The sequence below is a fragment of the Dipodomys spectabilis genome, unplaced genomic scaffold (genome assembly GCF_019054845.1).
Source record: "Dipodomys spectabilis isolate Male_0828 unplaced genomic scaffold, ASM1905484v1 ptg000157l, whole genome shotgun sequence".
NCBI classification, from domain to species: Eukaryota; Metazoa; Chordata; class Mammalia; order Rodentia; family Heteromyidae; genus Dipodomys; species Dipodomys spectabilis.
This window is the reverse complement of record NW_024870834.1, coordinates 20,533,686-20,545,973: the sequence shown is the minus strand read 5'-3', so window position 1 is coordinate 20,545,973 and position 12,288 is coordinate 20,533,686. Positions and strand designations below refer to the sequence as shown.

General features: G+C 44.5%; 1 protein-coding gene across 1 annotated transcript; it reads left to right on the top strand.

Moving 5' to 3' along the window:
• Window positions 1-1,118: 1,118 nt before the first annotated feature.
• LOC122118703 (acyl-coenzyme A thioesterase 1-like) lies at window positions 1,119-11,382 on the top strand. Its single transcript, XM_042692607.1, has 4 exons — window positions 1,119-1,610; window positions 8,808-9,010; window positions 9,433-10,138; window positions 10,401-11,382. Exons 1-3 carry the CDS (start codon window positions 1,136-1,138, stop codon window positions 10,036-10,038), a joined length of 1,284 nt encoding a protein of 427 aa, XP_042548541.1. The 5' UTR covers window positions 1,119-1,135; the 3' UTR covers window positions 10,039-10,138; window positions 10,401-11,382.
• Window positions 11,383-12,288: the final 906 nt, after the last annotated feature.

Sequence of the window (12,288 nt, the reverse complement as noted above, 5' to 3'; positions counted from 1 at the left end):
CTGACAGCCCTCAGTCCTAACTCTTGGGGACCTCAGTGCTGCCTTATGTGTTTCTTTTTGTTTTATTTTTGCCAGTCCTGGGGCTTGAACTCAGGGCTGGGCACTGTCCCTGATCTCCTTTTGCTCAACGTTAGCAGTCTACCACTTGAGTCACAGAGCCACTTCTGGCTTTTTCTGTTTATGTGATAATGAGAAATTGAACGCAGGGCTTTATGCATGCTAGACAAGCACTCTACCACTGAGCCACCTTCCCAGCCTGTTGTTGTTTTATTTAAAAAAAAAAAAAAACAAGAAAGCTGTTTTTGTAGATAGTCCGTTTGTGAAACACTTCTTAAAGGATGAAAGTTTCAGGCAACTTGTTTTTCTTGACTGACCTGTGACTGATCCAACCCCAAAATGCACTCAGTGACCAGATCTGCCGGCTGGAAAACAATCCCCTTTCCCAGCGTACTAATGCCACAGGAGTGTTAGCGAAGTGTTTTTAGGTATTAGTTCCGTGCAAACCTTTTGAGAAATGGAAATTAGATTCAGAGAACACATAGCTGGTTAAACAATGAATTTAGCAAGGAGCAGAATCAAGACCACAATCCCAATGGTCTGATTCTTTAAAAAACAAAACAAAACTGCTCTGAAAGGAACTCCAGATCCCTTGAGGTCTGAGATAAGACGACAGGGAAAGGCTGAAAGATGAGGGGATCTAGGCCATGTATCTTGGGGATCACCAGAATTACAGTCGGCTGCGAGGCCTAAGGTAAGCAAAATCATCATTTTTGGGGAATCCTTTCCAATCTTTCAATGTTAGTGTTTTTGCGGCGCTGGTGACCTACAGAGGTTTCTCGCGCTTGGTAAATGCCCGGAAAACGCTCTGGCACTGATCTACATCCCATGCTGACCTCCGGGGTCTTTATGTCTCTATTCCTACACTGTAAGGCAGGATTGGTGTTCTTGGAAGATTTTTCCTGCACGCAAGGCGCTGCTGCATCCCACAAACGCTAGGTGGCAGCACGGAGCGGCTCCCAGCCAATGGGAAGAGTGCGACGGTTCCGGTCCCGCCTTCCGGCCTGGAGGCGCCTACTTGACTCTCTCAAACCCGGATTTTTCCGCGTCAATCCCTCAACGCACCTCCCAGGACGAGATGGCGGTGAGGGTGGTGGTGGAGCCCGCGGGCCGCGTGTGCTGGGACGAGCCGGTGCGCATCGCCGTGCACGGCCTGGCCCCCGAGCAGCCCGTGGCGCTGCGCGCGTCCCTGCGCGACGAGAAGGGCGCGCTCTTCCGGGCCCACGCGCGCTACCGCGCCGACGCCCGCGGCCAGCTGGACCTGCAGCGCGCGCCCGCGCTGGGCGGCAGCTTCGCGGGGCTCGAGCCCATGGGGCTCGTCTGGGCCCTGCAGCCCGACAGGCCCTTCTGGCGCTTGCTCAAGCGGGACGTGCAGACGCCCTTGCTGCTGGAGCTGGAGGTGCTGGACGGCCGCGAGCCCGCCGGGCCCGGCGAGCCCGAGGGCGGGCGCGTGCTGGCGCGGGCGGTGCACGAGCGGCACTTCATGGCGGCCGGGGTGCGGCGGGTGCCGGTGCGCGAGGGCCGGGTGCGGGCCACCCTCTTCCTGCCGCCAGGTGAGTGCCTGCTGGCCTCGCTGCTCTGTCTGGGATGGGAGGGGGGGGAGGCGATGGGTCGCAGGTGCAGTGCATCCCACCAGCCTCACGTTCCCCACTCCCAGACTCTCAGTGGTGACTGGAAAAGCATGGCCGACTTTGAGTCTTTGCTTGGTTCGGTGGTCATCCTAGAGTCACACTGTAGGAACAAAACTGGGAGTTGCCTAGGGAAGGAGATCATTGGATCTTCCCCAAACCCAGCTGAAATACAACCTAAAATGTGAAGGGACTTGCAGGTCATTTGTGTGTACATGCAGGTTTAGCCCAGTTTCTCTTATGGGTCCTGCAAAGTGTGACAGTGTCTGCGAGGAATTTGTGAGAATGTTGCATTCAGACCCACCCAGAGTGAAGGAATCCCAAAGGATGGGAGTGGAGGCGAAATCAGATTTAACCAGTTCGCAAGGACCATCTGAGACAAGCTGAACTTGAGGCTTGGGTAGTACAGTTGCCCAAAGGTCTCAGGTTGTGGGCCATGGTTCCTGTTCCTTTGAATTGTTGAGGCACTGACAGAAAGGAGAAGTTTAGTTAAGGAAAAGGATGTTCATTCATTCTTCATTTATTGTGTGGGTACTAGAGTTTGACCTCAGGGCTTGGGCACTGTTAGCTTTTTTACTCAAGGCTGTTGCTGTACCACTTGAGCCATACTTTTGTGTGTGTGTGTGTGTGTGTGTGTGTGTGTGTGTGTGTGTGTGTGTGTGTGTGTGTGTGTGTGTGTGTGTGTGTGTGTGTGTGTGTGTGTGTGTGTGTGTGTGTTTAATTGGAGATGTCTCTCAGGTTTGTCTGTCCAGGCTGGTTTCAAACTGCAGTCTTCGATCTCAGCCTCCTAACTAGCTAGGACTACAGGAGAGAGCCACTGGCCCAGACTGGATATTTATTTATTTATTTATTTTGGGTCCGGTCGTGGGGCCTGAACTCTGGGCCTGGGCGCTGTCCCTCAGCTCTTCAGCTCAAGGCTAGAGCTCTACCACTTGAGCCACAGCACCACTTCCGGCTTCTTCTGCTTATGTGGTGCTGAGGAATCGAACCCAGGGCCTCAGGCATGCAAGGCAAGCGCTCTACCACTGAGCCACCTTCCCAGCCCTGGATATTTATTTCTTATACAGTAATAAACACTGGCCCTGCACCAGTGGCTCATACCTGTGTTCCTAGCTATTCAGAAGGCTGAGATCTGAGGAGATTCTTATCTCTAATAAACCACCAAAAAGTTGGAAAGCGAGCTGTAGTTCAAGTGGTAGAGTGCTAGCTAGCCTTGAGCAGAAGAGCTAAGGACAGTGCCTAGGCCCTGAGATCAAGCCCCAGTACCAGCAGATAATAATAATAATAATAATAAAACTTCCCATTGTCACTTTCAGTGGTCCTACTGCTGCCCTAGGATATCAAAGAAATGTGAAATTGAGAATGTGTTTCTTTGGTAAGCCATAAAATATGATCGCTACATATTTAAGTAGTAACAAACAAAAACTACACAGTTCAAAGTAAAGGACTCTGTTCCATATGAAAGGGCAGCTATTTCCTTCTATGTTTTACTGGGACATGATCCAATATCCCATTTGAAACTTGAGGACTCCTGGGCACTCTGAAACTACTGTTCATTTCTGGGTTTATCACCATTGTCTCATTTTAATAATTCTTTTCTACCCATTCCCAAATGGCAACTTGCAATCCTCATTACTCTCATTACTGGAGATTCCTCTTCTCTGTCTGGAGATCATTTTATATTGTCATCTGTCCTTATTGCATACAGAGCTCCTACAAGTCATTGACTTGAGTTTTGTTTTTGAAAACTGCCAGAATGAAGGCTGACACTAAAGAGTTCTCACCTGTATTCCTAGCTACTTGAGAAGTTGAAAATTGGGACTATTGCAGCTCAAGGTCAGTGAAGGCAGAAAAATTCATGACAGACCCTACCCCATCCTCAATAGTTAAGCAAGTGCTATGCATCTGTCATCCCAGTATTAAGCTGGGGAATGGGGAAAAAAATGTCCCAGGCAAATACCTGGGCAGGAAGTGAGACCTTAATCTCAAACTAACCAGTGCAAAATAGATCTACATGTATGGGTCAGCAATTGAACTAACTTCCTTCCTTCCTTCCTTTCTTCCGTTCTTTCTTTCTTTCTTTCTTTCTTTCTTTCTTTCTTTCTTTCTTTCTTTCTTTCTTTCTTTCTTTCTTTCTTTCTTTCTTTCTTTCTTTCTTTCTTTCTTTTGTGGTTGTGAGGCTTGAACTCAGAGCCAGGGCAATATTTTGCTTAAGGCTAACACTTTACCACTTTGAGCCACAGTGCCACTTCTTGTTTTCTGGTGGTTAGAGATAAAGAGTTCCATGGACTTCCCTGCCCCTGCTGGCTTTGAACCATAATCTTCAGATCTCAACCTCCTGAGTGGCTAGGATTATAGGAGTGAACAACCTGGCTTACTATGATCTTTTCTAAACAACAACAAAAAAGAAGTATACCTTTGGTATACTGTTTAAGACACTTCTAAAAACAAAATCAAAGTCCAAGGGACAAATATTTGCTTCATAAAGAATTGTGATGATATTAAGCTTCAGTGACTAAATGTGTTGATTTATGAATGGACGTAGGTCAGTAGATAAAAGTAGACATTCATAAACTGAAATAGACATATCAAAGTGTAAGTATGATATATGAGTAGTAGTGTAAATTTATGTCTACATGTAATATCAGTAACTTAGGGATGTACTGCTAGATAAAATTACCTAGAACTTAAAGGATGCTTATAGAAGCATTGTAAGAGGGGCTGGGAAGGTGGCTCAGTGGTAGAGTGCTTGTCTTGCATGCATGAGGCCCTGGGTTCGATTCCTCAGCACCTCATAAGCAGAAAAAGCTGGAAGTGGTGCTGTGGCTCCAGTGGTAGAGCGCTAGCCTTGAGCTGAAGAGCTGAGGGTCAGTGCCCAGGCCCAGAGTTCAGGCCCCATGACTGGCAAAAAAAAAAAAAAAAAAAATCCATAACATTTAATGATCATAAAATAATCCAAACATTGGGGCTGTGGGAAGGTGGCTCAGTGGTAGAGTGCTTGCCTTGCATGCCTGAGGCCCTGGGTTCGATTCCTCAGCACCACATAAGCAAAAAGAAAAAAGCTGGAAGTGGTGCTGTGGCTCAACTGTTAGAGTGCTAGCCTTGAGCTGAAGAGCCTCTGAGGGACAGCGCCCAGAGTGAGTTCAGACCCCACAACCAGACCCCCCCCAAAAAAAATCCAAACTTAAATTGTCCTGTATTTTTCAATATGATACCATTGGTAAGAGCAGATTAACCCTCCCCACCCCCCAATTTTGGAAAGAAACAATGACAACTCGAGTTCTAGTTGAAGTTTCACTCCAGTGATCAAGATGTGGGAATTTGTGACAGGTGCACATCAAATGTGGGCTCTGCTTGACTATTTGGATGGCTCTCTTGGAGATTATAGGGTATGCACTCACACATTGCTGAGAATTAAGAATGCTTTGCTAGTCGCATGTAGAAAGCTAAAAGTGGATCCCTGCTTGTCATCATGCACCAACATCAATTCAAAGTGGATCCAAGACCTCAATGTCAGACCCAAAACTCTGAAACTACTGCAAGAGAGAATAGTAGAGGCAGAACTTATAGATACAGGTAGAAACTTCCTGAATAGAGCCCCAGGAGCACAACTAGAAAGGATACCATCTGACAAGTGGGACTATGTTACAGTTTCTGCACAGCTAAGAACATAGTTACTAAACTAGAAAGACAGCCAGCCAATTGGGAAAAAATCTTTTCCAGTAATACATCAGACAAAGACCTAATATCCAATATATACAAGGAGCTCAGGAAACTAACCCCCTCCCAAACTTAATATACCAGTTACTAAATGGGCAAGGGAGCTAAGAAGAGACTTCTCAGAAGAAGAGGTAAGAATGGCAAAGAAACATGTGAGGAAATGCTCATCATCCCTGGCCATAAAGGAAATGCAAATTAAAACAAACATGAGATACCATCTTCTGCTACTTAGATTGGCCAACATTTTGAATTCTGACAACAAATGCTGGTGGGGATGTGGGGAAAAGGAACTCTACTGCACTGCTGGTGGGAATGTAAACTACTATAACCACTCTTGGAAACAATCTGGAAGTTCCTCAAAAAACTAAGCATAAGGCTGGGTGCCGGTGGCTCATGCCAGCTATACCACTCCTGGGCATCTACCCTGAGCATCATGAACCAGGATATGATAAGTACATCTGTACATCCATGTCCATTGCTGCACTATTCACAATAGCCAAGATATAGGAACAGCCCAAATGCCCCACATTAGATTAGTGGATCCAAAAAATGTACCTGTGTACAATAGAATTTTACACAGCCATTAGAAAGAATAATGTCATTTGCAGGGAAATGGATGGAACTAGTACAAATTATGTTAAGTGAGGTAAGCCAAGATCAGAGAGAGAAATGGTGCATGTTCTCCCTGATATGCAGAAGTTAGATCTAAAATGCAATGGGATATGACAAATTACACAAAAATCTAGATAACAGTGAGATCAAAAGAGGTTAGTCTTAGGAGAAAATCACAAAGGTGTAATACCCAAGTGGCTCTTAACACGTATATAAAATAATACATACTGGCTGGGCGCCAGTGGCTCATGCCTGTAAATCCTAGCTCCTCAGGAGGCTGAGATCTGAGGATTGAGGTTCAAAGCCAGCCTGGGCAGGAAAGTCTGCGAGACACTTATCTCCAGTAAACCACCAGAAAACTGGAAGTGTTGCAGTGGCTCAAGTGGTAGAGCAATTGCTTTGAGCTGAAGAGTTTAGGGACAGCACCCAGGCCCAGAGTTCAAGCCCCATGACCAACCAAAAAAATAATAATAATACATACTGAAGTGAACTCCAAAAATACGGAGATTTTGTTTTTTTTGGTAGATCGTGAGGCTTGAACTCTGGGCTTGGGCACTGTCCCTGAGCTCTTCAGCTGAAGGCAAGCACTCTACCACTTGAGCCACAGCGCCCTTCTGGTTTTCTTGTGGTTAGTTAAAGAGTCTCACAGAATTCCTACCAGGGCTGGCTTTGAACCGCTATCCTCAAATCTCAGCCTCCTGAGTAGCTAGGGTTATAGGCGTGAGCCACTGCTGCCAGCTGGAGTTATATTTCTTAAATTGTTTTTTTTTTCTTACGACTGTATTCTTTGCCTTATATATGGTGTGTTCATGCGCACATCTGTGGGAAGGTTGGGGGGGGGAGGCACAAAACCAGGAAAAAGGATGAAAAAGTGCAGCAGTGGAGCGCGCTGGACATTGATGAAAGTGAACTATGCAATTCGGGTTGGAGATGGGAGGGAGGGGGTGGGAAAGAATGAGGGAACAAGTGATCTTATGCAAAAGGAAATGTGCTTCTTCCCTGCTGTATGTAAAGGTAACCCATTGTCCATAAAACAACAATAAAGTAAATTAGAAACAAGTATTTCATCTGTTCACATTTTTCGCCGAGGTTGCTCTACGTTAATTCCCTTTGCTAAAGTGGTGGCATCTGTTTGGTTTGTCCCAAGGTCCTAGCATAGGCTGTTTCTCATCACAGAATCACACACCTGTGTTTATATTGCCTTGGGAGTGGCATTGTTCTCAACCGGGACACACTCAAAGTGCAATTACCGTTGATTGATTCCTGTGGCTCTGTTATCCTCTAGTGTGTTACCTGCTTTAAAATTTTAGTTTGTCGGGCTCAGTGGTAGAGTGCTTACCTTGCATGCAAGGGGCCCTGGGTTCGATTCCTCAGCACCACATCAGCAGAAAAAAGCTGGAAGTGGCGCTGTGGCTCAGGTGGTAGAGCGCTAGCCTTGAGCTGAAGAGCTGAGGGACAGCGCCCAGGCCCAGAGTTCAGGCCCCACGACCAAAAAAAAAGATTTTAGTTTGTCAACTTGAGAAAGAGAATACAATTTACAACCTGTGGAAATTTTAACACAATATCTGAAATATGCTAATTGGTGAATGGATCCTTCATTAAACTATTTTGAGGAACAAGTAAGCTTATACAAGTAATAATTTGTGAGTAATAAAGTGGCATGTAAAACTAATTACTAAATGTGTAGGTGATTGAAATATTTAACTAGTCATCAAAGATAAAAGTTATGATTATTTCTAGTTGGTTGATCATTTGATACTGTAGAGGTGAGACAGAACCTTTACAATTTCAACCTATAAACCTTTAAGAAAGGAGAAATCGTTTCTTCTCCCAGCCCCTTTCTTTTCATTCTTAAAGGACTTCTTGCCCTACTTGTAATTTCTTGACAACTGTTTTATAAGCAAGATCAGGGTATCAAAATAACTAAAAGCATGTATTTTGTTCTCATTAATGACACTCAGATTTTAGTATCAACATATATTGAAAACAAGTTTTTCAAAGAACTGTGTTTCTCAAACAATACTATTATACAAAATTTAAAAAGCCAGAATCACAAGTTTGAAAAAAAATATATCTTTGCCAGATGTTTTTTTGACATCATGGTACTTGGAAACTCGATCCATGTTTTGAGTTGTAAGCAGGAATGGACTCTGGAATACTGAAATAGGAAATCATATTGCAAGGGCATTGGCTTAGACACAACCAGTACCCATGGTCGCACCCCTCCCCCTCCCATCAAGAATGCTGCCAATTCAGAATTGCTGTCTATTTAGTGCCAACAATGTTGACCTGGGAGGATTCTTAACAGTCTTTATGTATATCACTCATGGGAGTGAGTCTAGGTCATTAGTGGAGAATGGAATTTTTTTTTCTAGTTCTGGGACTTGAAATCAGGGCCTGGACTCTGTCCCTGAGCCTCTCAGTGCTCAAAGCTTGCGTTCAACCTCTTGATCCACAGCGCCACTTCTGGCTTTTTCTGAGTTTATTGGAGATAAGAGTTTCAACAGACTTCTGCCCAAGCTGGTTTTCATGTGATCCTCAGATCTCAGCCTCCTGAGTAGTTAGGATTACAGACGTAAGTCACTGGTGCCTGGCTCTACTTCAGTTTTTAAATGACAGGAAAGACCCACTAATATAACACCCCAAAAAGGTGTTCTTTAAAATAGGAAAGGAGGTTTAGATGCTCAACACTCGCAAAACTGCCCCACAAGTGAATGAGTCAGATTCCAAAATCCATTTGTGGACTAAATTTGTGTGTTTGGGTGGTGGTGGGGGGGTTGTTCTCGTAAGGTCCTGGACCCTTCCCTGGGATCATAGACCTGTTTGGAGTTGGAGGAGGCCTTCTGGAGTATCGAGCAAGTCTGCTGGCTGGGAAGGGTTTTGCTGTGATGGCGCTGGCTTATTACAACTATGACGACCTCCCCAAGGACATGACGATTCTCCACCTGGAGTACTTTGAAGAAGCTGTGAGCTACCTGCTCAGGCACCCTCAGGTAGCTGCTCTTTTAGTCTTTGGATTAGAAAGCACGGTTCTAAACTTGCTTTAGATCCTGGGGTTTTGCACACAGATGGGAAGTTTCTCAGATTCACCTTCCTTTTCACAGATAATTATGACCTTTTGTGAGTGCTGGGTTCCTGAGGGAGCAGGTACCAGAGATTAAAGAGCAAAATACTTTTGACTTGTCTGAGTGTACCTTTTTGACATCTCCATGTGCAGCGCCTTCCCTGGGGCTCCTCACTGTGCTTCACAGGGTCTCTGTAGCCCAGAGGTTAGCCTTAGCTTATAACTGGGGACAGTGAGCTTTAGATGGGCTTAACAAGATTTCTAAAGCAGAGATAATCATAGAGTCAGATTCAGGCTCAGATCTACGTGAGGTCCCTTCCATGTGAACTCATTTCCCTTCTTTTCTCTCAGGTAAAGGGCTCAGGAGTTGGAGTGCTTGGAATTTCCAAAGGGGGAGAACTTGGTATTGCCATGGCCTCTTTCCTGAAAGGCATCACCGCTGCTGTTATAATCAATGGCTCTCTATCCAGTGTTGGGGGAACCATATGCTACAAGGATGAGACTGTGCCCCCAGTGGGCATGGACCACAGTCGAGTCACAACAACCAAAGATGGCATCATGGATATTGTGGATGGCATAAACAACCCTTTGGAAGGACCTGATCAGAAGAGCATCTTTCCTGTGGAAAGGTCTGACACTGCCTTCCTGTTCCTTGTAGGTCAGGATGACCACAACTGGAAGAGCGAGTTTTATGCTAATATGACCTCTCAGCGCCTAGAGGCCCATGGGAAAAAAAAGCCTCAGATCATTCTTTACCCCGAGGCAGGGCACTATATTGAGCCCCCTTACTTCCCCTTGTGCAGGGCTGGCATGCACTTCTTGGTTAGGGCTAATATCTTGTTTGGAGGAGAACCCCGGCCTCATGCCATGGCCCAGCTGGATGCGTGGAAGCAACTCCAGACTTTCTTCCACAAACACTTGGGTGGCACAGAGGGCACAATCCCAGCAAAACTGTAATTTCTATTTGAGTAACATCTGATGCTGGTCTGCCCTAGGAATCACCACCACTTTTAACATACTTTTCTTTGTAATAAATGCTTAGTTTCTTTCCCAAAAGGTTTTTTGTTTTTTGTCAGTGGTGGGCTTGAACTCTGGGCCTGGGCGCTGTCTGGCAGCTCTTCAGCTCAAGGTGAGTGCTCTACCATTTGAGCCACAGTGCCATTTCCGTTTTTCTGGTGGTCAATTGGAGATGAGAGTCTGTCTCACGGACTTTCCTGACTGGACTGCTTGGGCTGGCTTTGAACCATGATCCTCAGATCTCAGCCTCCTGAATAGCTAGAATTATAGGTGTGAGTTACTGGCACCTGGCTTCCCAAAAGTTTTTAACATAAACTTCAGACTTTCTCAGTTTGGGAGCTGGGGGATTCTGTAGAAAACTTAAGAGGTGGGTAAAGTCTGCCCCTTACTGTGGCACAACATGAAACTGGCAAGGGTTTAGCTCTGAAAAGCAACGTGAGTAACACGGATTAGGAGGGCCAGCTTTAGAATTAAAGTGCAATGATTATTTACTGAATGCCTTATGACTAGTTACTGTGCTTTTCTTATTATTGTAAGAGAAGTATACACAATACATTTATGTCTGTCAGTTCTATATTGCAGATCCAAGTAACTGCAGATTAAACTTTATATATACATATATATGGGTATATATATGTATATATATGTATATATATATATACATATGTATATTTTATACTGGCCAGGCACTGGTGGCTTAGGCCTATACTCCTAGCTACTTAGGAGACTGACATGTGAGAACTGAAGTTTGAAGCTAATCACTCTATGAGCTGTAAGAGTACTAACTTTGAGCAAAAAAAGACAAGCAAGAGTAGGAGGCCAGAGTTCAAGTCCCACTATCAGCACGCAAACAAAAAATACAGCATCTGTACTAACCTTATGCAGACTCATTTGATATCACCATTTCCTAAATAATACAATATAACAACTAGTTGTACAGTAATTACACTGTTCTAGATATTCTAAATAATGCAGAGGTGATTTTAAAGGATACAGGAAGTTATATGGAAATTAAGTGTCATTGAACCTCTACAGATTTTAATATCCAAGGGGTCTGAATAATCCCTTATGAATACTGTGTGACAACTGTAAGATCAAAAATGTCATAATATCAGATTTGAGTTTTTTTCTATTACTATAGAAGTAACATCTTACTGCAAACTGATCATTAGATATAAAAATAAGGAAGAATTCAAAAGAAATTTTTTTGTAGTTCTTTATTATCTTTTCCTTGGATGAAAAAGGATTTTTCTAGCAAATAAAATATTTAAGTTCCTGTTTATACATATAGACTCTTATGGTTTTGTTTTGTTTTTCTTGATCAATTGTGGGGCTTGAACTCAGTGTCTGGGTGCTGTCCCTGAGCTCTTTTGCTCAAGGTTAGCACTTTACCACTTTGAGCCGCAGTTTAACTTCTGGTTTTGAGTGGTTAATTGGAGATAAGAGTCTCACTGTTCTCTGAAGCTAAAGACCTTTTTATTTTATTGGTACCATTCCTGGGGCTTCAACTCAGGGTTTAGGCATGTCCCTGAGCTTTTTTGCTCAAGGTATGAGCAAAAATGTTCGTACCTGGTGAAAACTTCATTTTCTCAGTGAGGAATCCCAGTCTTAAAGAAGTTCAGCTAGGTGCTGGTGGCCCATGCCTATAACCCTAGCTACTCAGAAGGCTGAGATCTGAGGATCACGGTTCAAGGCCAGCTCAGGTTTTGAGACTCTTATCTCCAATTAACCACCAGAAAACCTGGCGCTGTGACTCCAATGGTAGAGTGCTCATTTTGAGCTGAAGCGCTGAGGGACAGCGCCCAGGCCCAGAGTTCTAGCTTCATGACCAACAACAACAAAAAAAAGTTCATAGCAAGTTAGGCATCAGTTGTTCAGTCCGTAATCTTAGCTGCTCAGAAAGCCAAGATCTGAGGAAAGTGTTTAAAGCCAGCCTGGGTAGCAAAGACCATAAGACTCTTACCTCGTCAATTAACTAGCAAAAAGCTAGATGTGACTCAAGTGGTAAAGCACTAGCTCTAAGCAAAAAAGTTCAGGGACAGTGCCGAAGCCCTGAGTTCAAGCCCCACTACAGGCACGTATACACATACATGCTTATAGCCTAGTCAGGGTTCTAGTGTAAAGCCGAATTTGGAAATCCTTACCCAAAAGACCACCAGAGACCATCACCAATGTAAAAGCAAAGGAGTC